The sequence below is a fragment of the Leiobunum rupestre genome, chromosome 2, assembly GCF_980474605.1.
Source record: "Leiobunum rupestre chromosome 2, qqLeiRupe1.1.hap1, whole genome shotgun sequence".
NCBI lineage: Eukaryota > Metazoa > Arthropoda > Arachnida > Opiliones > Sclerosomatidae > Leiobunum > Leiobunum rupestre.
The window spans coordinates 40,481,571-40,508,110 of NC_143385.1; the positions used below are offsets into that span (position 1 = coordinate 40,481,571).

Below are 26,540 nucleotides of genomic sequence, written 5' to 3' on the forward strand. Positions count from 1 at the left end.
TTTTGAAGAGGGACAACTGATTGTCAGCTCTGACAGCTTGAGTGACCGCCTGGACAATTCCATGTATGGAAGCTTACCTCTTTTTTTGATGCTCATTGTTTATATTCTATTCAAAAACAGTCAGAGCCGTCGGTCAAGCTGTCCACGCTGGCACTCAATTTGCGGGGGTCAAAATTCGGGCACGAGAAAATGGAATCTCTGTTCTCGGCCTTTAAAGGGAGTATTAAGTTCCAAATTTATTGGAAATCAACGAATTTCTCAATGGTGCTACCAGGTTTAACATAAGCTACAGATCATTGGCGCTAGTTATGTTAAAAACAAGTAATTAAGGAAGTTGGCGCTAGTTATGTTAAAAACAAGTAATTATGGAAGTTGGCGCTAGTTATGTTAAAAACCAGTAATTAAGGAAGTTGGCGCTAGTTATGTTAAAAACAAGTAATTAAGGAAGTTGGCGCTAGTTATGTTATTATATAGAATGGAACTATTGTTGTCGTGCTCATATTTGCAACACTTTCCACATCTTTTTATCCAGTAAACATATCAATACCATTTTTTCAAGATATACTTAACAGCTAGGGTTTCCTCAACCCGCCAAATCAAGTTTCACTGGTTAAAATTAGCGGCGATTTCTTAGCCCCTTTCATCCGACCCCCTTAAACACTTTTAAAAATAATACGCAGTCTTATAATTTTGGATCTGATTGGCTTTTAAATTCCGTTTCATTTTTAATCTATATTACTGCTATACCTCTACACTGCACTGTGTGTACGTTTCAGCTCTGTCAGGTAAACAGGGGGGGGGGGGGGTATCTTGCCTTGTAGGCATTTGGAAATGGTCGGTTTTTCTTAGAAGTGCCAGGAGAGCCTCGTATATGTGGTTGGACGAGAAGTTAACTTTTAAGAAGAATGTTAATGTTATTGCAAAGAACATTGTGTATTATATACATTTATTATCTCGAAATAAGACATGTTTAAACACGAAAGTAATGCTTAATTTATATTACAGTTTTATCTATTCATCTCTTTGATATTGTATAATTATTTGGGGAACCACATCCCAACAAAATGTTCACAGATTACTAAAATTACAAAAACTAATTATTAGAATAATAGACCACAAACCATATTACGAACCTTCACAATCAATATTTAAATCATTTGACATCCTTACTATTACTCAATTATTTAACTATTGCTGTATAAATTTTATTTTTAAATCTATGAACGGTATTTCAGCACATAATGAATTTAAGATTAAGAAAGCTACTCAATACAAAATGAGACGTAAAACAACACTAGATGTTCCAAAATCGCGACTTAATACCAGATTAAATTCATTTTTTTATAAAGGAGTGAACCTTTACAACGAGTTAATAACCGACGACGTGACAAGCTATGCTTCATTTAAAAAGGTAAGTAAACAATATGTAAAAACCATCGATTTCAAGCTCTAGTAAACCAATTCCCTTTTTTCACCATTTTGATTGTTTTATATTTAAATTAAGAATACTTTAATATTTTTTATTTTTGTCTTCTTTTTGGTATATTTATAGTATAATTACATAAAAAATCCTAATTAGTAGAAGTAAATAATGCGAGGGCTTAAAAGTCAGAAAATGACTTCGCCCTATTACTAATTTGTGTGTTATTGATTACGATCGTTAATAAAAGATTTATTGATTTATTTATAGTACAAACTGTTGACGAACCCGACTCATTTTTCGAATGTAGGGGTTGTGCGTGAAATGGAAGATAATTTTTGCCAAAGAGGATTTTCTTTGCTTACATTCTTTTGAGATCGCCAGTAGTCAGAAAGAATCGTGAGGTATAACGCTCCTGTGGTATATATTTTCTAGCTAATCGATTTTAAATTGAGTCACATTTGGATTTGTATTTTTTGGTTCTTTTGATACCTCTCCGAGAGGATAAAGTCCCCTCGGAGTTCGTGTTATGACGGTTGTGGGTGTTGAGTTGGTACGGGCGTTTTCTCTCCAACTTCTTTTTAATTACTTTGGGACGAACCGAGTGCTGAGTGTTATGCAACCTCTCAACGTCCAATGGCAGGGTTTCCACCAATTGTACACGGTAATCGTCTTAGTATCAATTTGCGATTTATCGGCGCCGACCGGGAATCGAACCCGGGTCTGCCTCGTGCAAGAGATTTACTTTAACCACTCAGCCACCAACGCTCGTTAAAGGGGCTCCAAAGTTCGGTGGCAAAAAAGAAAATTGAGCATGCTTTTCATTCCCCCAAGGGCCCCAACCCCTCACTCAGCCTTGGCAGAGGCGGACAGAGTCAACCGTAAATTTTGCACTTTACTGACTTTACACACATTTTGCCACAGAACTTTGGAGCCCCTTTAAGTCATGGTGTTTTTCTAAAAAACAGCTTTGGCGAATGTCCTTTACAAAGTTATAACGTTAGGTACTATAATTTATTCTACATCATTTTAAATATTTATAAATTATATTAATCTTATATTTAATTAAATATTTATAAATTATATTAATCTTATATTTAATTAAATATTTATAAATTATATTAATCTTATATTTAATTAAATATTTATAAATTATATTAATCTTATATTTAATTAAATATTTATAAATTATATTAATCTTATATTTAATTAAATATTTATAAATTATATTAATCTTATATTTAATTAAATATTTATAAATTATATTAATCTTATATTTAATTAAATATTTATAAATTATATTAATCTTATATTTAATTAAATATTTATAAATTATATTAATCTTATATTTAATTAAATATTTATAAATTATATTAATCTTATATTTAATTAAATATTTATAAATTATATTAATCTTATATTTAATTAAATATTTATAAATTATATTAATTTTACTCTACTTTTTTTCAATTGTATGTATGTAAATGTTATTATTGTAAAAACTATTTGGCTGAAGAAGGACCGCGGTCTGAAAGCTCCCGAGTTTTAAATAAACAAGTATTGCAAATCCATGTAGTAGCAGATCTTTTAATATTTTAAATTAATTATATTTTAAACCATGGAACGAAAATTTAATATTTATGAATGTTAATTAAATTTTCTATTGTTTGGTTTCTAAATTTTTGAAGGAATTTGTTGCTTGATTTATTATAATTAAAATTTTATACCAGGTGGGATCGAACCAGGATTACGTTTTCAATTAATAACTCTAAATTGTGGAGATATATCCAGTGGTGTAGTCCTAAAATAAAAAGAACCGGGGCTTTACCTGGGTACAGCCAACTTCGAATACGCGCGAACTCGAAGTTGGCTGTACCGGCCGCTATAAAAGTACGTCCAACTTCGATTTTAGCCGTGCCGAGGTAACGATTTGAAATTGTTATTGTATTTTTCTACGGGCAAAATTTATCATAAATTCACACACCCTTTATTCCAGAAAAATGATATACGAAATAGAAGCAAGGGGCGCCCTGGCAAGTTGAAATAATGAGGCAGGGCCCGCCCTGGCAAAATGGAAAAACCAAGGCGGGGCGGGGCCCTGCCTTTGAAAAATGCACCGGCGCGACGACCTGCCCCGCCCTGGCCCGATTACACCACTGGATATATCATTAAGGGTCATCCCGATAAATTAATACAACTAGGTACAATTCTTCCGAGGAGAGGTATATTTTGGCTTGCCAAATTGTAATTTTTGTTTTGCGCTGCTTTTGGATTATTATTATTTAAAGTTATATTAGCCCAAATATCTACATAATAATAATCATAATCAGCTAGGCTAATACCCAAGGCACCACCTTAGGCCTAAGTCATCGAGCGACTTTTGAAGCTCGTAATTCAGGTGGCCGGGTTACAATGCGTAGGAGGGTGGTGGCAAGCCCTGCATGCCACGCGTTCGAGCCAACAGCTCCCTACACTAACTATTACCGTTAACCTCAACAAGTTTTTGTGGAAGGGGAAACCGAAGATCTCGGGGGAAAACCCCTTAAGCCAGTGGGGAGAGAACTTACAAACTCAACGCAGAAGGAGTTGTTCCGAGTGTTCACCCAGTGCCACAAGCTGGGATCGAACCCGGCTCCTCTTGCTGCGAGGCGAAAGTGCTAACCACTCCGCCACCCCACCATGTGGAACTATTATTGCGGCCTTGTCCGTATTGTTAATTATACTTTCCCCGCTATTCCAGTCTTGGTACTCTCCACGTTATTCCAGTCTTGGTACTTTTCCCGTTATTCCAGTCTTGGTACTTTCCACGTTATTTCAGTATTGGTACTTTCCCCGTTATTCCAGTCTTGGTACTTTTCATGTTATTTCAGCCTTGGTACTTTCCCCGTTATTCCAGTCTTGGTACTTTTCACGTTATTCCAGTCTTGGTACTTTTCACGTTATTCCAGTCTTGGTACTTTCCCCGTTATTCCAGTCTTGGTACTTTCCACGTTATTTCAGTATTGGTACTTTCCCCGTTATTCCAGTCTTGGTACTTTTCACGTTATTTCAGCCTTGGTACTTTCCCCGTTATTCCAGTCTTGGTACTTTTCACGTTATTCCAGTCTTGGTACTTTTCACGTTATTCCAGTCTTGGTACTTTCCCCGTTATTCCAGTCTTGGTACTTTCCACGTTATTCCAGTCTTGGTACTTTCCACGTTATTTCAGTATTGGTACTTTCCCCGTTATTCCAGTCTTGGTACTTTTCACGTTATTTCAGCCTTGGTACTTTCCCCGTTATTCCAGTCTTGGTACTTTTCACGTTATTCCAGTCTTGGTACTTTTCACGTTATTCCAGTCTTGGTACTTTCCCCGTTATTCCAGTCTTGGTACTTTCCCCGTTATTCCAGTCTTGGTACTTTCCACGTTATTTCAGTATTGGTACTTTCCCCGTTATTCCAGTCTTGGTACTTTTCACGTTATTTCAGCCTTGGTACTTTCCCCGTTATTCCAGTCTTGGTACTTTTCACGTTATTCCAGTCTTGGTACTTTTCACGTTATTCCAGTCTTGGTACTTTCCCCGTTATTCCAGTCTTGGTACTTTCCCCGTTATTCCAGTCTTGGTACTTTCCACGTTATTTCAGTATTGGTACTTTCCCCGTTATTCCAGTCTTGGTACTTTTCACGTTATTTCAGCCTTGGTACTTTCCCCGTTATTCCAGTCTTGGTACTTTTCACGTTATTCCAGTCTTGGTACTTTTCACGTTATTCCAGTCTTGGTACTTTCCCCGTTATTCCAGTCTTGGTACTTTCCACGTTATTCCAGTCTTGGTACTTTCCACGTTATTTCAGTATTGGTACTTTCCACGTTATTCCAGTCTTGGTACTTTCCACGTTATTTCAGCCTTGGTACTTTCCCCGTTATTCCAGTCTTGGTACTTTCCACGTTATTTCAGTATTGGTACTTTCCACGTTATTCCAGTCTTGGTACTTTCCACGTTATTCCAGTCTTGGTACTTTCCACGTTATTTCAGTATTGGTACTTTCCACGTTATTCCAGTCTTGGTACTTTCCACGTTATTTCAGCCTTGGTACTTTCCCCGTTATTCCAGTCTTGGTACTTTTCACGTTATTCCAGTCTTGGTACTTTTCACGTTATTCCAGTCTTGGTACTTTCCCCGTTATTCCAGTCTTGGTACTTTCCCCGTTATTCCAGTCTTGGTACTTTCCACGTTATTTCAGTATTGGTACTTTCCCCGTTATTCCAGTCTTGGTACTTTTCACGTTATTTCAGCCTTGGTACTTTCCCCGTTATTCCAGTCTTGGTACTTTTCACGTTATTCCAGTCTTGGTACTTTTCACGTTATTCCAGTCTTGGTACTTTCCCCGTTATTCCAGTCTTGGTACTTTCCCCGTTATTCCAGTCTTGGTACTTTCCACGTTATTTCAGTATTGGTACTTTCCCCGTTATTCCAGTCTTGGTACTTTTCACGTTATTTCAGCCTTGGTACTTTTCACGTTATTCCAGTCTTGGTACTTTCCCCGTTATTCCAGTCTTGGTACTTTCCACGTTATTTCAGTATTGGTACTTTCCACGTTATTCCAGTCTTGGTACTTTTCACGTTATTCCAGTCTTGGTACTTTCCCCGTTATTCCAGTCTTGGTACTTTCCACGTTATTTCAGTATTGGTACTTTCCACGTTATTCCAGTCTTGGTACTTTCCACGTTATTCCAGTCTTGGTACTTTCCACGTTATTTCAGTATTGGTACTTTCCACGTTATTCCAGTCTTGGTACTTTCCACGTTATTTCAGCCTTGGTACTTTCCCCGTTATTCCAGTCTTGGTACTTTTCACGTTATTCCAGTCTTGGTACTTTTCACGTTATTCCAGTCTTGGTACTTTCCCCGTTATTCCAGTCTTGGTACTTTCCCCGTTATTCCAGTCTTGGTACTTTCCACGTTATTTCAGTATTGGTACTTTCCCCGTTATTCCAGTCTTGGTACTTTTCACGTTATTTCAGCCTTGGTACTTTCCCCGTTATTCCAGTCTTGGTACTTTTCACGTTATTCCAGTCTTGGTACTTTTCACGTTATTCCAGTCTTGGTACTTTCCCCGTTATTCCAGTCTTGGTACTTTCCACGTTATTCCAACCTTGGTACTTTCCACTTCATTCTAGTTTTAACATTTTCCACGTTATTCCAGTGGCTCGATATTTTCCACGTTATTCCATTGCAAGCTTTTTCAGCGTCTCCGCTGTCGTTTGACAGGAAATTCGTTCCCATAGTTTTAACATATATCTTAGTCGATAATTCAAAATAACCGATGAAAAGCCAGTTTGGGAAAATATAGTTTTTTATTCAACCAAATAAATAAAGGTTATTCAGGTCCTATGAAAATTGGGTGCACGCGTCGTAGCTAAGCCCCGCCTTAAAACGGCCGCCATGACATTATTTCACGTCACAGATCACGAGACAGAACGCAACATGGGCGTTTTAATGTTATGGCTGACCTTAACGTGTTACCATGGCAACGAATACAGGCCACTCCCACGAGCAAGCTAAAACGTCCGCCATTTTTGGTGTGGAGAAACAGCGCTACCAGACAAAACTAAATAAATTTCATAGGTAATCTTATTCTTCTTTTTATCCATAGCCGAAAATTATCCGAATAAAAACTCAGCTTTTGCATATTAATTCGTTAAATAAACGCGAATAATATCCATAAATAAACTGTTAACCGAAATTTTTACGAATAATTGAAATTTTGGTGGTTAAGTTATCTGAAATACCCAGTAAATGGCCAACTTTATTTTTATCTCAAAATGTGCAAGTAGGAAACTAATAATATCGATCCTTTTTATGGTACAGGTTTCCTTTCTTTACCTTACTTTAAAAAAAGTTGTAACTCTATTTTTTAAAGTAGTCCAAATTACGCTTTTTTAACTAAGGTAACGATTATTAGGACGTTGCACTTCTGGAAATACGTAATTTTATAAAAAATAATATATACGAAGTCAAACTAAATGTGTAAGCTATTTTTTATATTACTATAGTATATATAAAGTGAAATTTTTATTATGAAGAGCAAACAATTGTATTTATTTTTCTTTTGGATTGTATTTATATTTTTCCTTGCATTATTTATATTTTAAACGCCGCTGGGAATCAGTAAGCCTAGCAACAAATTCGAGACCTTGAAATAGGGAGAGGGGAGGGCAATAACCGGAAAGTCGCCTCTTTCGCGAGAGCCGATCGTCACACGCTCGCGAAGCTCTGCTACGACGAGGAAGTTAATTTTCCGTTCTCTCTCAAACGCCGGTAAGTTATCATTATAAAATATGGCTCTTTCAGTTTTTCGAGGTCTTCGACGCTCTACCGAAACGCTATGCCCATCCAATAAGTTAAGTTCAATCGTTAGTCGGAACGCGTCCATTAGCAAAGTAGTGGTCCTCGGCGGAGGACTGATGGGATCCGGGATAGCCCAGGTGGCCGCTCAAACGGGACACACCGTATCCTTGGTAGACGTATCTCCGGAACTGCTAAACAAGTCTAGGACCAGCATTGAGAAGAGTATACGAAGAATCTCCAAGAAGAAATACGCCGACCAACCCGAAGATGGCAAAACATTCGTGGAAGAGTCGTTGTCCAGATTGTCTTTTTCATCGGAACTGGAGGCTTCTGCCAGGAACGCAGACATTGTGGTTGAGGCTATAACCGAGAATATTGAAATTAAGCATAAGGTTTTCTCCGCCATCGACGCCGTGGCACCACCGACTACCATATTCGCCAGTAATACGTCGTCCTTAAGCATCGGCGAGATCGCGTCGGTCACCAAACGCCAGGATCGCTTCGGGGGACTTCATTTCTTCAACCCAGTTCCGATGATGAAGCTATTAGAGGTCATACGCATTCCGGAAACCAGCGACGAAACGTACCAAAAGTTGATGGAGTTCGGTAAAAACCTGGGCAAGGTCACCGTGACCTGCAAAGACACTCCCGGTTTCATCGTCAACCGTCTTTTGATTCCTTACGTGAGTGAAGCCATGAGGTTGTACGAACGAGGTGACGCGTCATTTCAGGACATCGATATCGCCATGAAGTTGGGCGCCGGGTACCCCATGGGACCTTTCGAATTGCAGGACTACACCGGGATCGATCTCGCCAAACATATTATGGATGATTGGGCTAAAAAGTTCAAAGACAATCCTCTCTTCGAGCCTATCAAAATTGTAGAGAAAATGGTGGCCGAGGGGAAATTTGGCATGAAATCTGGAGAAGGATTCTACAAATACGATAAGAATGGCAAAAAGATATGATTGAGTTGTATCTTATGAAATTGTTGTTGTTCTAATAATACAAATGGTCACATTTATGTAAAACCTTTAAAACGGTCACATTTATCTAAAACATTTAAAATGGTCACATTTATCTAAAACCTTTAAAACGGTCACATTTATCTAAAACATTTAAAATGATCACATTTATCTAAAACATTTAAAATGATCACATATTTAAATTGTTCAGTTTTACAGCTGAATAAATGTAAATGAAAGTTGATGAAACATAAATGATTTTTGTAATATCGATTCACAATTTTAATTTGGAGTTTTAATGGATATTATTGCCGTTTAATATAGTGAGTTTTAATGGATATTATTGCCGTTTAATATAATAAATAAATTTCAGAATTATATTTTACCAATAACGATATTGTTTCAAGGGCGCATTTTAAGAGGCGTGGTTTTAATCTTGAACGAGTTTAGATAACGTATCTCTTTCGTCATATCGTCTCTTAAGTGATTACTGATACTCTGTATAAAATTATAGGCCTACAATATTCAAGAAGATCTGTTATTATCAAGCAGAAAATATTTTGTATTAATAAACACGGTTTTCTCAAAAGGCCAAAGGGAATTCCATTTCAACTTTGCGCAAAGAAGATTATATTTTAGCCTTAATATCTAATCTAGAATCATAAGCCTATCATAAGGTCCCCATAAGCAAAGGTCTACCATAGGGGCCCATTGTAACAGCGTTGTCCTGGAGATAAGAAAATTAACGTACGATGATCGGGCCGTAGCGCCATCTTCGTTTTCAAAATTCCTACGTCTAAAATATTATCTTACTTGGTAGATCAGCCACGCTCGGGTTGATAAATGCCACACAAAACGCGTCTAAATCTCAAATCTGAAAAATAAATACCTTCAGAAACAAGTTGTCTTATTTCTAAAAGCCAGTTTTAAGTTCTGATTTCTGATTAATCATTTTGCAACGATAAGTGTTAATTTTAAGTTTGAGAGAGAATAAAATGTTGAATAAGCCTTGGCTACGGTGCTAAGGGCTAGCGGCGGAGATTTCTCCCGCCTGGTTCTGTTTAAAAACGATCGCGCACGCATTCTGCGCATTGATCATGCAACACGTTAAATTCATTTTGGGAAATGCCTAGTTGAGGATGTGGCCACTAGGAGGTGCAGATTTTGAATACCTACCTGACGATCACATACCCGTTATTAAGAGGTAGACTACCTCTTAATAACGGGTATGTGATCGTCAAAAATTTGGCCTAGACCTTTGCTTATGGGGATCTTATGATAGGCTTATGCTAGAATGTATAGCTAGATTTGTTGAGTGCCAATCCACCGCATGCTCGAAGAATAAGCTCCTTCCCTCTAATAAAACCAACTCGTCCAGTTTCCTTATTGGTTCCCTAAAACTGATCTATATCATAAGTCTGTTATTTATTAACACCGGCAATAAGTGACACGAATAAAAAAGAACAATGACCTAAATATCTTACGTTTATTAATTAAAATGTATAATTTGTATCGAAACAATTTTAATGGTTTTACGGATCAGCAAATCATTTTTAAAAAGAATTATTTAATTTTTCATATACAGGTTATGGCTACTGGTATCAAATCCTTCAATATTTTAGGATGCACCTTGAAATCGGTATCTCGCTTAGAGCAGCGATGCATTTCAAGAGTGGCCGTGATTGGAGCCGGTCAAATGGGGTCGGGTATCGCTCAAACGTCCGCTCAAACTGGACACCACGTCGCTCTCTGTGACCAATCTGAAAATGCTCTGAAGAAGTCTTTGAAGAAAATTGAATATGGAGTAAACGTGATCGCCAAGAAAGAACTGTCCAATAAGCCACAAGAAGGGAAAATATTTATTAAGGTTCGTAATCCCCATAAACTTAGCTGCTAAGTCAGTTTTCTTACCGTCCCCCCTAAGAAATCAGACACAACATTTTCTTTTAAACTTCCAACAGAGCTGCGAATATATCAGCTCAGAAGGCACTCATTCTTATTTCGTAAAATTAACACATTAAAGAGGTTTTTGATAATATATTTAAGATTCTTCGGCGTTTAAGGCTATCTCATTTTTCTTAACGAAAGCGCATGGCACTCTTATAAACTCATTTTTATAAGTGTTACAGCTAGAGTTTTTCGCGCTCAGCTCGATCATATTTATTTAAAGTTTCAGCTCAAATCAGCAAATACATTTACTTGTCCCTGCGTACTAGAGAAATCAAATCTTATATTGCTCCGTATTTTACAAAGTGATAGGATCATGTCTGAGCTGGACTCTCGTTTCAAAGAGCAATCGAATGTTTAGTATTTTCTCATCATCTCAGTCATTAACAACTGAATAGAGTTGTCTCCGCTAGCTGTAATTTACGGCTCATTTTTGAGCAGATCCTGGCCAATACATTTTTTACAATTACATTCCACAGGACACTCTCGATAGAATAAAGATTTATACGAATCAAAATGACGCCGTGAAAGACGCTGACCTCGTCATTGAAGCTATTCCGGAAAATACCGTAGCCAAACAAAAGCTCTTTCACTCTCTGGACCAAGTTGTATCGCCGTCCACCATCTTCGCCACCAACACGTCGTCTCTGTCCGTGGCCGAAATCGCTTCGCTCGTGTCCAGAAAGGATAGATTCGGAGGTCTTCATTTCTTCATCCCGGTCCCTGTCATGGAACTAGTGGAAGTTACTCGCATTGACGAGACAAGCGACGACACCAACAACGCCTTGATGGAATTCACCAAGAGACTGGGCAAAACGCCGGTTGCGTGTAAGGACACTTCGGGTTTCATCGTCAACAGACTGATAGTCCCTTACAGCTTAGAGGCTATACGGATGCTGGAACGTGGTGACGCTTCGGCCCAGGATATCGATATAGCCATGAAGTTGGGTCTCGGTCTAAAAATAGGTCCTATGGAGTTGTCTGACTACGTGGGTCTCGATACGGTGAAGTTCATTGTTGATCAGTGGCACGAAAGGGATCCGACGAACTCTCTCTTTAAGCCCGTCCCTCTGTTGGACAAACTTTTTCAAGAAGGAAAATTAGGTGTTAAAACGGGAGAAGGCTTTTACAGTTATAAAAGTAAAAATGAAAAAATATTACGCTGAATTATATATTATATTATCAATAGCAATTGCCAAAGCACTTTGGATATTATTCAGGGTTTCCCAAATATTTCCAAATTCAAATTCCACAACTTAATTCTTCGTGACCATTTTTCGAGATTACCCCCACCTTTTTGAGGCCAAAATTAGACGAAAGACAGAAGTTAAATGTAGCTGGGGTATAGTTAAAGCTGGAAAAGTCACCTCAGAGCTGCCAGTAATCATTTATTAAAATAGCGAATCAAAAAAATGACATTGTGCTTATCATTGATCTATAAAATTTACAAAACTTAGTTTTTTACATCACCTTCATAAAATATTGAGATAAATATTAAATTTCTTGACTCTTCCCTATTCTTAAAATAGCCTAACATTAGACCCATTAAAAAGTCACTGACTTATGGAAGTAAAAAATTAAATAAATGGGAGTTCTTGGGTCAAAAATTAAAATAAGCACAATCGGTTTCGCCAATATCTGTATTTCGGATACAAATATATATCAAATTAATTATTATTTTATTTTGTGACAAAATTGAATGATATTACAAGATATTTTTCAACTAGTAGCTAAGGTATGAACAGAAACCAAGTCATGTAACTTAGAATAATAACAATGATATTGATAGCTTATGCCCTTGGCTTGTGATTGCATTTAATTGAAGAGGTAGCTCAAAGAGGTTTTAATTGCACTGTTTTGATCTTAAAGACACCATAAAACGTAGGGAATCTCTTTTGGAAATTACTCTTCATGCCAGCCGTGGTGATCGCCTTCGTGTTCATGGCCATTACCGTTATGATCGTGTTCATCATGGTGTTCGTTTCCTTCCTCCTTCCCTAAGTGCTTTTTGAAGTGGTGTCCTCCTTTCTCATCATGGTGATGGCCGCCGTATTTCTTGTGGTGTCCGTGATGATGAATGCCCTTTTTATGTCCCCCGCCGTGGTGGCCGTGCTCTCCGCCGTGTCCTTCTTTCTTGCTGTGATGACCTTCGCTTTCGTGTCCGTGTTCGTGTCGATCGTGATGATGATGATAATGAGACTCAGCAGGCTCAACGTCTTTAAAAGAAAACCAATGGAAACTCTCTCTCTAAGTTTAAATTCTTGTGTTTCATTTTTGTGAGCCTCTGCGTTGGTTAGCATTGCAGCTAAGCCAAATATTAGAAGACACAGACACTGTAAAATGAACATGGCGTCGTTAGAATCAGAATTAGGTGTACTTTCTCTAACCTTATTTTATTTTTTTTGTAAATTCTTCGCAAGAGGAGTGGAATACAACTTTTGGAGGATATTTAAAAAATTCATATGAAGGGTAAATTAAAAAGTCATATGAAAGGTTATTCTTAAAATTAATACTAAGCATAATTTTAAAAATTCATATTTTCTTATTAAGGTTTATTTAAAAATTAATATGAAGAGTATATTAAAAACCGATATTATTTTTTGAAACGTAAATATAATTTAGAAAGGTATTTGTTAGATAATAAATATATGACTATCTTTTATTTGTCTTTGAAACAAGTATTTTATGTTTAATAAACTACAGAAAGCGTTCTTACCAGTTAGCTTCTGCTCGACAACATTGTAGTATAAGTGGTACTCTGAGTCTTCAAAAGAAGTTGATTGAGCAAGAAGAACCAAGAACTGTTTCTGGCGTCTTCGGAAAACTGGTCGTCCCTTTATATAGTCCGCAATAATAGCCACCTTTTCCTTGTTTTTTCCTCTGTTTTCTTCGGTTTGGATTTCGCGTAATTAAAATGTTTTACGACTTGTTCTTATTAAGAGAGGGTGTATTATCGTTGAGAAATGGGAAGATGTACGATTCGCTGCTTTCCTCTGCGGTCTCGTTGAACCACCGATATTGGACGAGGAGGAAGAAACCGGTGCGTCAAACTCGGTTTCCAGTTAAAGGGCAACGCAAGTGATCTGGCATTTGTGTGAATATGTATGCAAAGTGCGAAATTTACGGTTAACTCTGCGTGGTCTCACCAATACTGAGGGTTGGTGTAGGGGGTTAAAAAGCACGTTACTTTTTCTTTATTTTGCCACAGAGCTTGCGTTGCCCTTTAATCACAGCGTATCCATTATTGAAATAATGTAAGCATGACTTTTCTCATATCAGATTGAATGGTAGCATTAATGGGCTGGGCGCTTCTAAGGAACAAATATTGAGAAGTGGTTTAAATAAAAATATGGAATAATTTTAAAACAGAAAATATACTGTAATATATTTTGTAAACATTAGAAAATTATATAAATTAAGTTTAACCTCGTTTTTGAAAACCTATGTGCATATTTATCAGTTTTAAATGTATCTATTTAATATTTTTTTCTTAATTCTTACCCTTCGAAGTGTGGCTATAGAAAGATAACATTTTAATTTTAATGTTCAGTATGTGGTATTTTGTGAATAGTTGATTTGAAACCGTGGATTTGACGATTTTCTTCAGATCTGTAATCGGCACCGGTTAAGGAAAACGTGTAGAAAAACTGGCCATAATTTTACACGTACTCATTATACATTTTATAGCGCGAGTTTAACTTGCCTATCGTATACGATTAATTATTTTTTTCCTTAAATGTATACACTTACTTTATTTTCCTTTATTCTACCATCTTAAAGAAAAAATAATAATATCCCCAATGTCATATGAGAACGTTCGCACACTTTGCTTGGAATAATGAAATTACTTGCTTTTTATTTATTAAACGTTATCAATTGAGTGTCAAAAATGCGATGTCAAGGCGATGGGCTGCCGCTTTTTATTAAATGACCCTGATGCCGTTACAGAAACAAAATTGTCGGCGCGCCGCCACCAAGCGTTCTAAAAACAGGTTACGCCACGAGTGAACATTCCTCGGACATCCAATTTATGAATGACTTGATTGGGTTCACTGATTGGACGAGATATATTTAACCCGTTTTTGACCGTTTTTAACACTTCTATAATTGTATAATAATAATAATAATTGCGCAATAAAAAATATTTGTATGTATGCATATATATAATGCTTATTGTTATGACTACAGGCTATAAAGGACCTGTTGTAATTAGTTGACTTTGAAATGCCTCGGCACGGTCAACAACGGGTTGAATATATCCCGACAATAAAGTGAACCTGATCGAGTGATTCATAAATTGGATGACCAAGGCCTGATTATTCGTGGTCTCGGTAGTCCAATGGTAGGGGCGTTGGCACGGTAACCCAATGGTCGTAGGTTTAATTCCTGCCTGAGGTGATATGATTTTTCACAGAAACTCTCGCGCGGAAACTTCTATAATTTATTTACAGTGATTAGCAGTTGTCACATAGGTGAATTGGGAAATTGGAAATAGTATTTTTAAAGTCCCTTTCGGTGGTTGGCGGACCACTTCTGATTATTTAAGTGAAAACTTTAAAGTAACTTCCAGTGATTTGCTAGTAGCTTCCGGTCAATTATGGACCACTTACAGTTAATTGCTCAACACTTATGGACGGTTGCTCACCACCTTTGGTCACTTTGCAAACCATTTTGGGTCAATTGCATGGTTTCCAGTTGGTTTCTTGTGGGCCACTTCCTTAATTGCATTAATTAACCTACCATTTCCGACTTTTTAGTCGGTACGTTTCGGTTTCTTACATGAGGACAAAGATGTATTTACAATAGGGCAATACGATTAACCGTCTCCGAAGCAGTTAACAGCCAAATTCGAGATACACGGTTGCTGGAACTGAATGTGTGTGTACGTAAAATTTCCCCGACAATAACCCAATAGACAGTTTCAGAAACTAATGAAAATGATGTTTACGAGAATGTCTACTAATGATTGTAGACGTTCGCGTAAACGCTATTTTTATAAGTTGCTGAACCTGTCAAATAGGGGCTCCAATAGATCCATGTTGAAAGTTGGGGGCCGAAAATTAACATTTTTACCTGGCAACTCTGCATTTGACCGGAACATCCGTTTCCTTACTTCCGCCTGTATATTTCAATGGCGGTCACGTGGTTCAAAACGTCACAAACAGGATGTTCCGTCCACAGTTCTCACTTAAGCCTCGTCTGCGGCCCCTCTTTTGTTAGGGGTCTATAAAACATCTTCAAGGAAATTGCCAAGAAGTAATATTTACGAGAGCCAGGTGTTAAATTTTGAAAATATTGTATATGTATATTAAGTTTTCATAATTACTGTAAATAATTTTTACTGTATTTTGTTTTGTTGTACTTTGTGTATTGAGCTTTTGTGCATGATAGAAATAGAGAAATGTTGAGAAATATGGAAAAGCCCGAACTGAGGCTAGCAAAGAAAATTTCCTCTCTCTACCCAACAATGAGCGGGAATCTGGCCTACCCTAAAATCGCAAAATAGTGGTCAGTCGCGGAATGTTAGGAGGGGGTAGAGAGAGAGGAGAGGGCAATCATGGAAAGATTTGGGCTTAGAAGAGTGACGAGTGGCGAGAGGTCACTAGTTAGAGTTTAGTTGAAGAAAGGAGCTAGAACTGAGCGGAGTGATAATTAATGTGCTGAGTAAAAATAATTTTAAGTTGTGCTTTTTAAAACAAAATTGAGCTTGTGCTAGTTGTGCTAAGTAAAATTATGGTTGTCCATTTTTTCATGAAAAGACACATACCCGAACCATATGAAAATAAAAATGCGCAAAACTTCGGTGTTTCAGTCCGCTGGAAGTTTTTAGAAGGTGAGATCTCCCGACACTTTTAACCTCGAAATAGTTCGTTGTGTTATTGCTACCTGGTTAAAAGGAAACACTTGTCGCATACCGTACAGGTGAAAAGTTTCCATTATTTCCACAAGCACAATATAAACAATAACTTTGAGGTCCTGGCCCTCGGACACCTCATTTCTTGGTAATTTCCTTGAAGATGTTTTATTGAAGCGTCTATTGAAATACGCATTAACTTTCGGAACACCGGGAGCAATAGGAGCAGCCCAAAGAAAAACGCCATTACTCAGCGCGGCTAAAATTAGCAAAATTTATTATCTTACCTAAGAATGAGACCTCTAGTGTTGGGTCTTGGAAGCTTCGAGTGGAGAGGAATTTAACAGCGACGATAAATGGTTTAACGCCTTTTCATGACACTTAAAAAATTAACTTAAGGTTATTAAATGTGGTTAATAAAATCAAATTAATAGTCCTAGGACTTAAAAGTTTTTGAAAATAAGATATTATTATTTTGGTTTACGTAAATTTATAATTTTTAATTTAAATCAGCAGAAAAATATGATAGGTTTTTAAAGCTAGGCCAACAGAACCTTTTCTATATGTAAAAACGGTTACTCAACTTTTTTTATTAACAACTTTAGAAGTTTATTACATTGAGTAAAGATAGCCATAATTTTAAATATTTACTGAAAATTTTTATTTACTAAGTTACAAAAGAAAATAAATTTTATTAAATTACCTCCATAATTAATCGACATAACCCAACGTTTCGTCGGGATGATTAAACATTTTCCTTACTCTAAATATGTGAAAACCACCTTTATTAGAGAGCTTCATTTAGATATTAGAAACCAAATTTTTCTCTCTAGACGCAGCACCTCAAATAGGCTCTCACCGTTTAATTTGTCTATACTAAACTGGGCTGGATCAAAGATAATATAAACCTTGTACCCTAAGTTCGAAATAACTGGCTCGCGCGTAGTCAATAGCGTTTACCCACTTCCAGCCGGAACTCTGAAAAAACTAGCTCCATAGTTACCATTCTTCCTTAAGTTAAGGTGTATGGTATCGTGCTGAGGGCTGAATGTTACCGGGGAAGCGAAAATACGATATCACTAACGATCCCCTCGGGAGGAGGACTACCGCGTTGTGACCTCTTACTTTCCTCCATACTCGTGGGCTCATTTATGAACTCAAAACAAAACAAAACCAAAAAAATGAACAAGGGTCTACTTCCAGTAGTACCCGGCTTGATGAAAAGAATGAGCACGGGTCTACTTCCAGTAGTAGCCGACTTGATGAAAAGAATGAGCAAGGGTCTACTTCCAGTAATACCCGGCTTGATGAAAAGTATGAGCAATGCACGCCGCAAGGCTGCAACGATCGCTAAGAAGGAGGTTCAGTCATCCTCGGGTGACAAGGTAACCCCTTCACTTTAGAGGCTCAGGTCAGAGGATTCCAAACCCTCATCTGGGTCTTCTCAATCTGCGGCCAAAAAGGCTAAGGAGCGTCCAACTCCTATGTCCTATAGTGACGCAGTACTCAGTAGGGTTGCCTAAGATGGCCATTGTAAAAGATGGCTTTCCGAACAACCTTATCACAGAGGAGGAGATGGGCGCCGTCCAGTGGGGCTTCTGGAGAAAGTCGATGGGACACCTTCGGGTGAACCTCTTCCTCTCATCAGGAATTTCCAGCTGCTCGGAGGTGCCATCACATATCTCTGTGGGGATGCCCCAACCGGGGAGTGGTTAAGGAAGGCCTTTGACGAGAATGACTGTGTTTTGGAGGGAACAAAACTATTAATAATAAAGGCTAGTAAACTACCGAAACCGGTCAAGGTCGCCTTCAGGACTAAGGATGTCTGGACGAAGAATCCAGAAGTCCTTCTAAAGGGGCTGCACCTCTATAACAACAAGCTCATTACGAGCCGTTGGAAAGTGGTCACCTCTGTCTGTGACAAGAACTTCATTCGGTGGATTTTCCAGATGGATGACGATTCTGTCGCAGTTTTAAAGGAGGCAGGATTTACTGCCCTAATACAGGAGCCTTAGATCCATAATGGAAGAATCCTAGGGCTCAAAAGGGTATTCACGCTCTTCCTCTTTCATTATACCAATCTAGGAACACTGCCACCACAAAAATCTTCTCTTCATCAGCTGATGGAGAAGATGAATTAATGATGGCTTCTGGCTATTTTCCCTATGATGCCTTGTCCCCTCCATCACAGGAGGTTGCCAATCTGGTGAACCACTGTGAGAGACTGGGGAAGAAGCTCGTCATTGGGTGCGATGCCAATGCTCACCACGTTGCATGGGGCAGCAGTGACTGCAACCAACGCGGTGATGACTTAATGGAATATCAGGTTAATACTAAACTTCATATTCTTAATAAACACAATATACCAACTTTTGTTACAAGTAACAGGAGTAAGTTTATTGACTTAACTCTGTGCACAGAAAATGTATTACACTCTGTGACACAATGGCATGTGTCATAGGCAAATATGTTTTTCTGTTTGGTCAAACCTGCCCAGGTAGTTACTTAGATCAACTAATTGGCTTAGGTATAGGGAAGACCTTGATCTTCACTTACGGGGATGTGGCTATAGGCTGTCCTCGGTGCTGGAGCTCGAAATATCTGTTTATCACATGCAACAGTCCATATTCGACTCCTACCACCGAAACTGTCCTGCAAAACTACTCGTAAGCTTTTTAATAGAGCTAAGTGGACGGGTGATTGGTCAGCCTATAAGCAGACCCTCGATCACTTCCTATCATAAGGCCATCTGAGAAGCCAAACAGGCTTCCTGGAGGGATTTTTGGAGAGTATCTCTGATATTCCCACTACAGCCAAATTAATGAAAATTATGGCACTGACAATAAAAAACATCTAGATACTATTAAGTTGAAGGATGGTAGTTACTCAAGTTCTGGGAAGGAAACACTGACACATATGTTGGAGGTTCACTTTCCAGACTCTAAAGTCACTGACATCTTGTTGCAGGAGGTAATAGATATTCTCTCTCCTGTGTTGTGCAGAAACTACAGGTCCTGTATTGCACTTAGGCACGTACCGAGCTCCTGGAAGCATTCAAAGGTTATCTTTATTCCTAAGCCCGGGAAAGCCAGTTATCTCGAGGCTAAGGCATTTAGACCAATCAGTCTAACTTCAATACTTCATTTCTCCTAAACGTTTTGGAGAAATTAGTTGATAGATATATTAGAGAGGAGGTTCTTAGGGTTACACCCCTCTAGAATGCTCAGTATGCCTATCAAAAGGGCAAATTTACTGAGACTACCCTTCATGGCATAATTAATTGCCTTGAACGTGCAATTGAGTTCAAAGAAATAGCGCTAGCTGTTTTTCTGGACATCGAGGGGGCTTTTAATAAAGTCTCTAAGGCTAGGTTCTTAGGTGCTGAATCTGCTATTCCAATACCCAATGGCCTTCTTCGCAGCCATGTACATGGTGCTATGGCTGAGAGGAAGGTCAGGCTTTGGCTTGAGACGGAGGGTCAGAGGCAGGCAAAGGAGTTTATTCCTGGGCCTCTCTAAGAGTAGTATAAGGGTGGTTACGGGCCTACTTTTAGGTCACTGCCAGCTTAATAGACATCTGCATCAGTGAGAGTCCTTTGCGCAGGGCATACCTTGCAGAGGAGGAAACTTCCTCTCATGTCCTTTGTGTCTGCGATTCTTATGCGGCTCAAAGGTTTGAGTACCTTGGTATGCATAGGTTGGAAACAAGTGATCGTTCCAACATCCTGGCGAAGCAAATCTTGCACTTCGTTTCTAAGACTGGGCTTTTCCATGTTTAATTGGCTTGGGCTGCACAATGGACCTCTGGTCGAAGTGCTAGGTTGGGTCGTACCCAACCACCCTACTTTTACTAATAATAATAATACCATGGTAACTCGGTGTAGAAAAGATCGCGGTAAACTGTTCCCGCAGCCGTTTAGACCTTGATAGGACTATGACAGCGACCGATGGAGGCCAATTTTTCGGGGTAAACGCTTCTTTACAAAACCGTCAATCACAAAAGCTCTCAGAATTCGGATCTAGGGTACGGAGTTCTGTATTATCTTTGGCTGGATGAACGGGAGGACTGTAGATGACAAGAACTCTAGCGACAGCATTCACCACCTTATGGTACAGTGTCCCCTTTATAGTTCTTCAAGACCAGGTGTGTTGCGAGCGATCCATAACTGTAGAATCAAAGATACCAGCCATGTGCATTCTTCATAATTTTCTTAATAATGTTTTAATAATCTGTTCATGGATGAAATACAAATAAACAAAATTTTCGAAATAATTTCGGTTTGCCTAAAAATCAATTTAAATTAAAGTGTTCGCTTTTCGCTACCTTATTTAAAAAACCAGATCACTCGAAAAATTTGGTTTGTCTATATTTTTAAAATTTTTAAACATTTCTATAACTAAGGGAAGAGTTATAATTTCCTGGGACCATCCAATTGTATTAACTAAACTCTTTAATTTATTTAAAGAAAATATTCAAATTCACTTTCTGACCCCTTGGTTAATGTAAAATTATCTTTGAAAGCTTGTTTAGATAAATTTAATTTTTAAATTAAGTATTTTCCTGTTATTTTTGGGGAAAAACCGAAGCATCGCAAAATGATGCACCAAAATTCCGATAATTGCAGATTTAGATTACTTTAATTTTTATTTTATTTTATTTCAATTTTCGGATGAGATAATATTATAATTTTTAGATTTTGTTCATAAGGTATTTTTTTAAAATTTATAGTTGAGTTCTGAAACTATTATTTCTTTCCATTTTTTAAAAATTAGTCGGCAAACATGGTTTTTAAATTTGGAATTCTTTGCTTTTTTCGTAGTTTTCAACTTTATTGTAAATCTTTACCTTGGAAATAAGGTAGGGTCGAATTTCCAAAATGGTTTGCTATAAATGTTCGAAATGAGGACTTAAACGTTATTCGGGACTGACCTAGCTGAAGCAAACAAGACTTTGCAATTTCACACACCAAATCTCGCTTATAGATGTAGTTTTCCCAGTTGTTCAAATACGTATAATATTAATAATAATAATAATAATAATAATAATAATAATAATAATAATAATAAGCTAGACTAATACCCAAGTCACCACCTTAGGTCAATTTTCTAAGAAAGGCTAGATTGGTAGTTCATCGTACATGTAAATGTAAGATAATATTAAATAAAACTATAATAAATTAGGCTGTTATTGAAAGACTTATTTAATTTTTTTACAGAACAATACACCGCTGATTCGAATTTAAAGGATAGAATCTCTTTTCTAATTGCTATGCTTTAGCATTCAAATATGAATGATTAACGAAACCTCTATAAATCAATCAATAATCAATGCTTTACCATTCCATATTGAACAAACGGTTCTTTATTCAAATTTGAATGCTATAACCTTCAAAATTTCATGTTCTATAACTCTTATATAAATCATTCATTTGTATCTGATGTATTATTCCAATTTGAATGAAATATTCTCTATTCAAATTGGACGCTTCAATAAAAGATACTCGGTTTTTACTCCCCTCTCTAAATTCATCTGGGAAGGAACTATTTCCGGTCGGTCGGTTAAACGGTTAGAATGGCTAGCCAAAAAGTCATATTTAAGCCAATTGGAGACGCGTTTTTGCCCTCATGAGAATTTAGCGTCAGATAAGAAATGCGTCGGCTCACATACGAATGTTAATTTTCGATAATAATTTTAAGGTAAAATATATAATTTTACTCAAACTAAGTATAAGAAGATAATATTATTATTATTATCATCATCGTATGGTATAAATAATTAAAATTATACGGAATATTTTTATATTACCGGCCAATTTTAAGGCTTCTCATGGAGGCAGAGTTAATTCATTTCGTATAAAATTATCTTTCGGAAAAAGATGAAAACTAATTCCTTTAGAACTAAATGTATTACTTTTGCAGTAAGGTATGCAACAAGTGTTTCCTTTTAACCAGGTAACTTTTTTGGCAGAATTACGCGCATTAGTTGGCAGTATTAAACGTATTAGTTACCAAAATCAAACGCATTAGTTGGCAGAATTATACGCATAAGTTGGCATTATTAAACGTATTAGTTCGCAGAACCACACGTGGTAGTTGGCAGAATCGCACGCATTAGTTGGCAGAATCCAACGCATTAGTTAGCAGAATCCAACGCATTAGTTAGCAGAATCAAGCGATAAAATTGGCACAATAAAACGTTCTAACTGGCGCAATCGTACATTTTGTTTGCTGAAATAGGACGCTTATTTAGCAAAACCACACGTTGTGGTTAGCAAAACCAAACGTTGCTGTTAACATAATCGCACGCTGTGCTTAGCAAAATTAATTTTCATTGTTGACTAAATAGAACGCAATAGTTGGCGAAATAAAAATTTCAAGACATTTTAACCAATTCGTGAAAAAAACGAAAGTGCCTTTGACAGCCGAAGTCAGTTTCGTTATTTAACAAAATTTTTAAAATGTCTCTTGAACATGCCCGTAGATTGTAAAATTGTCTTGTTAATTTGAAATATGTTATTCGGACGCCGTTAGTTGTGAAGCCAAAGTTACGACTAAATGACGTATTTCAAATCGACTAGGCCTCTCTTGAAAGTCCCTTTAAGTAATTTTAACGATAGGTTCCTTAGATTGAACATTAGGGTGATAATTTATTTTGAACCTAAAATATTATAAATACATGATTAATTGATATTTTAATGTTTTGATATCGATTTACAAATTAAACAATATTTACTTATTCAATTTTAAGAAAGTTTGTTTATCGTATTTATGATAGGCGTTGACACATTTTTACAATGAATTTTAAATACAACTTTTTGCAAATATTCCATTGTCTTCGATAGTTTCTTTGAGTACTGCAATTGGAAGGTGTAGAACCCAGAAAAAAATGGAGGCAACTGCGCTTTCTATAGAAGTAACTTCACAGCTGGCCTTCTTAATTAAAATTTCAAATGATGATGAAAATAAATCGTGAATGCTTTCGCCATTTTGAGACCGTGTGACGTTTTACCACTTCAGTGCAAATAGTACAAGAATAAACCTTGTTAAATATGACCACTCTCTCCGTATTGTAATATATTTCTGAAAGTAAAGTAATTTCCTAGTCACCTGACAGTTATAAAAAAGAAAGTAATAAGTAATTTGGTCTTGCGTAAAACAGAAGGCCCCCAAAACTTCAAACACTGACGAATTTTGGGTTTCTAGTTCTAAATCATTAACCTTAAGATCGAGACTCGTGTTTTTTTAATTACTTATCTTTTCAAGTAACATCTAGAACTAATCGAAAGTTTTAAATAAAAAAATAGACAATCAAACAAATTATATTAAGCTCTGATTGGGTGTTGGCGAAAGCCTTAATTAAAAAGGGGTGGAAACCTACGTTGCATATTTGAATTTCTAGGTCCTTAAATTATTAGCTAATGATTCCCTCTGCGTAGCTTCGCGCCTACTTCGTATTCCCACTATACCCAACTTTTCACAAATTTCTGCAATACAGGTTGAGGATCCCGTTAATAAATTTAACTTTGTTAATAATCTACCTTACTATTTAATACTTTTTACTTTTAACAAAATAACAAATGCAATAAATGACTGTAGTTTACATCTGACCCAATACCAGTTTTGGGTGACGTGGGGTACGCGACGATTGTATTAATAGTTGTAGACTAAACTAAGATTTTAGTTTCTTATTATCTTAAAAAATGTTTTCTATTTGTCATTGTTAAGTTAGGTTAGGTTAGGTTAGGTAAGTTTTAAGTTAGGTTAAGGTTAGGATAGGTTAAGTTAGGTTAGGTTAGCAATTTCTGGTTCTTTTGTAGCTGATTCGTAATTAATTACCTTGTTATCCATTGAAAAAAGTCATCTTTGGCTCTTTGTAGCTTCTCCGAATGTACATTCCCTGTTTTTCATTGAAATAAGAAATTTCTGTTTCTTTTGTAGTTATTCCGTATTTAATTACTCTGTTTTCTATTGAAACAAGCCATTTCTCGCTCTTTGGTAGCTGATCCGTATTTAAATACCCTGTTTCCTAATGAAACAAACATTAATTTAATCTACAACTATTAATACAATCGTCGCGTACCCTACGTTACCCAAAACTAGTATTGGGGCAGATGTAAACCAAGGTTGGTAAAAATACTGTGTATTATAAGGTTAGCGTATAACGCGGGGTCGGGAATAGAGATATCTGCTGAGAAGAAAACGGGGGGAAAACACGGTGTTTTCCCGATGTGTGACGTTGCTGGATCCCAGCGAACGATCTACAACGAAAATAAACAGGCGTCGCGTACCTCAGAAACTCCGCGGTGGGAAGACAGCCGAGCGGGAAAGCTGACTGTAAACATTCCTCTTCGGCCGGCAGCCCGCGTCCGCCTTTTTATAAAATTCCTTTATGGATTAAAATTCAGGTAAGCATTAATCGTTTACCCATAAATTAGATCCATTATAGTATTACATTTTTACTAGTGTTAAATGGTATAGTTATATATTAATAGTATTTTTGACTATTTTAAACCATTAATTTTATAGCCGAGGCTTAAATTTTAATTTTTTAAAGGCGGTTATTTTGAATTTTGTTAATAAAGGCTTGTCAAGTTGTCATGAACTCAACATAATACAGTAATGCACGGATTAAAATGCTCGGTTCTCGGGTGCAATAATTCCTTAATTGGCACCCGAAAGAAGAATTTGTCATACCATCGATTCCCATCTCAAATAATTATAAGGCAAAAATGGATAACCGCTTGTGGACGTTCCCAAGACAAAATAAATGTGAAATATGCAAGGATTTGCTTAGAACATTTCTATGAAGAAGATTATCCAAGAGATCTGAGAGTAGAATTGATGAACCCAATACAAAGAGGCTCTGAATACCCACTGCCATTCCTTCAAAAAAGAACAAGAAAGAAAGTAATAAAGTATTAGTAGCGTGTTATTTAAAGTTTAAATATGTACCAATTTAAAATTTACTAAAGTAACAGGAATGTATAGATTTCTGCTAATGTTAAAATTTTAAATTTAAGGTGTTATATTATAAAATTGGTAATTAAAGTTCTAGTTGATTGTTAATGTGAATTTTGAATATGTATAATTAATATACTTTAAAATACTTAAAAGTAAAAATCTATAATTTGATTAATTACTGCTATTGTTAACCACTGTATCTAAAGGCATCACATTACGTTATATAGTTACTGAATGTATAAAATATTAAAAGCGTTAATATATTGAAAGGTGTCACTTAAATAGTATTAATAATTTAATTGAAAGGTGTTTTATCATTTTACATGCCTGTGTGATAAATATTTCTGTACTTGAGAACTATTTTTGGATTTAGTCTATATTAAAGTGTTTTTATGAAAATAAAACTTTAGATGTAAATAAATAAGAGTTCCTATGGCACGATGTTCAGGACAAAACTCAATAAAAAATAGAGATTTTTTTGTAAATATGGGGGTATTTTTTTAAATATAAAGCTGTTTTTAAAATATAAAGTCGTTTTTAAAATATAAAGACGCTTTTAAAATATAAAGGTGTTTTTAAAATATAAGGTCTCTGGTTTTGTCCTTTTTCCATTGGTAAGCTTAGGAGAAATGATTTAGGGTGTACTCCATTTTTCCTGCATTGTAGGAGAAAGTTTTGGTTTATTTGCTGTCTCCTAATACATAGTTGCAGGAAATAAACAAAAAACTATCCTTGTAGGCTGTAAGCAGTGGCGTAGTCAGAAATTCGTCAAAGGGGGTCGAGGAGGGATGACAATTTAGTACAGTCAAACGTAGGCCTAATGGGGGCGGTGACACGGAAATCCCCCTTGTCTACGCCACTGCCTGTGAGGTATGTGTTACTATAGTGCGTTTGTACCTTCCAGGTAGGTAGTACATTTCTTAAACTGGCCTCGAATGTCTTAGACGAATTCGCCTTATATTTTGAAAAGTAATTTATATTTCAAAAACGCCTTTATATTTTAAAAAAACCTTTATATTTACAAAAAATATATAAATATTTTTGGTTGAATTTTGTCCTGAACGG

General features: G+C 36.7%; 1 protein-coding gene and 1 pseudogene across 2 annotated transcripts; both read left to right on the forward strand.

Annotated features, from left to right (window-relative positions):
• The first annotated feature begins 7,339 nt into the window (after positions 1-7,339).
• Positions 7,340-13,173, forward strand: LOC149957514 (hydroxyacyl-coenzyme A dehydrogenase, mitochondrial-like). 2 transcript variants are annotated; one of them, XM_090165596.1, is made up of 5 exons: positions 7,340-7,464; positions 7,571-7,719; positions 10,300-10,581; positions 11,141-11,801; positions 12,531-13,173. In XM_090165596.1, exons 3-5 carry the CDS (start codon positions 10,303-10,305, stop codon positions 12,671-12,673), a joined length of 1,083 nt encoding a protein of 360 aa, XP_090021722.1. In that variant the 5' UTR covers positions 7,340-7,464; positions 7,571-7,719; positions 10,300-10,302; the 3' UTR covers positions 12,674-13,173. The 2 variants fall into 2 exon arrangements, with proteins under 2 accessions (XP_090021722.1, XP_090021721.1); XM_090165595.1 differs by lacking the exon at positions 7,340-7,464 and having other exon boundaries at positions 7,510-7,719.
• Positions 7,616-9,262, forward strand: LOC149957515 (hydroxyacyl-coenzyme A dehydrogenase, mitochondrial pseudogene; annotated as a pseudogene).
• Positions 13,174-26,540: the final 13,367 nt, after the last annotated feature.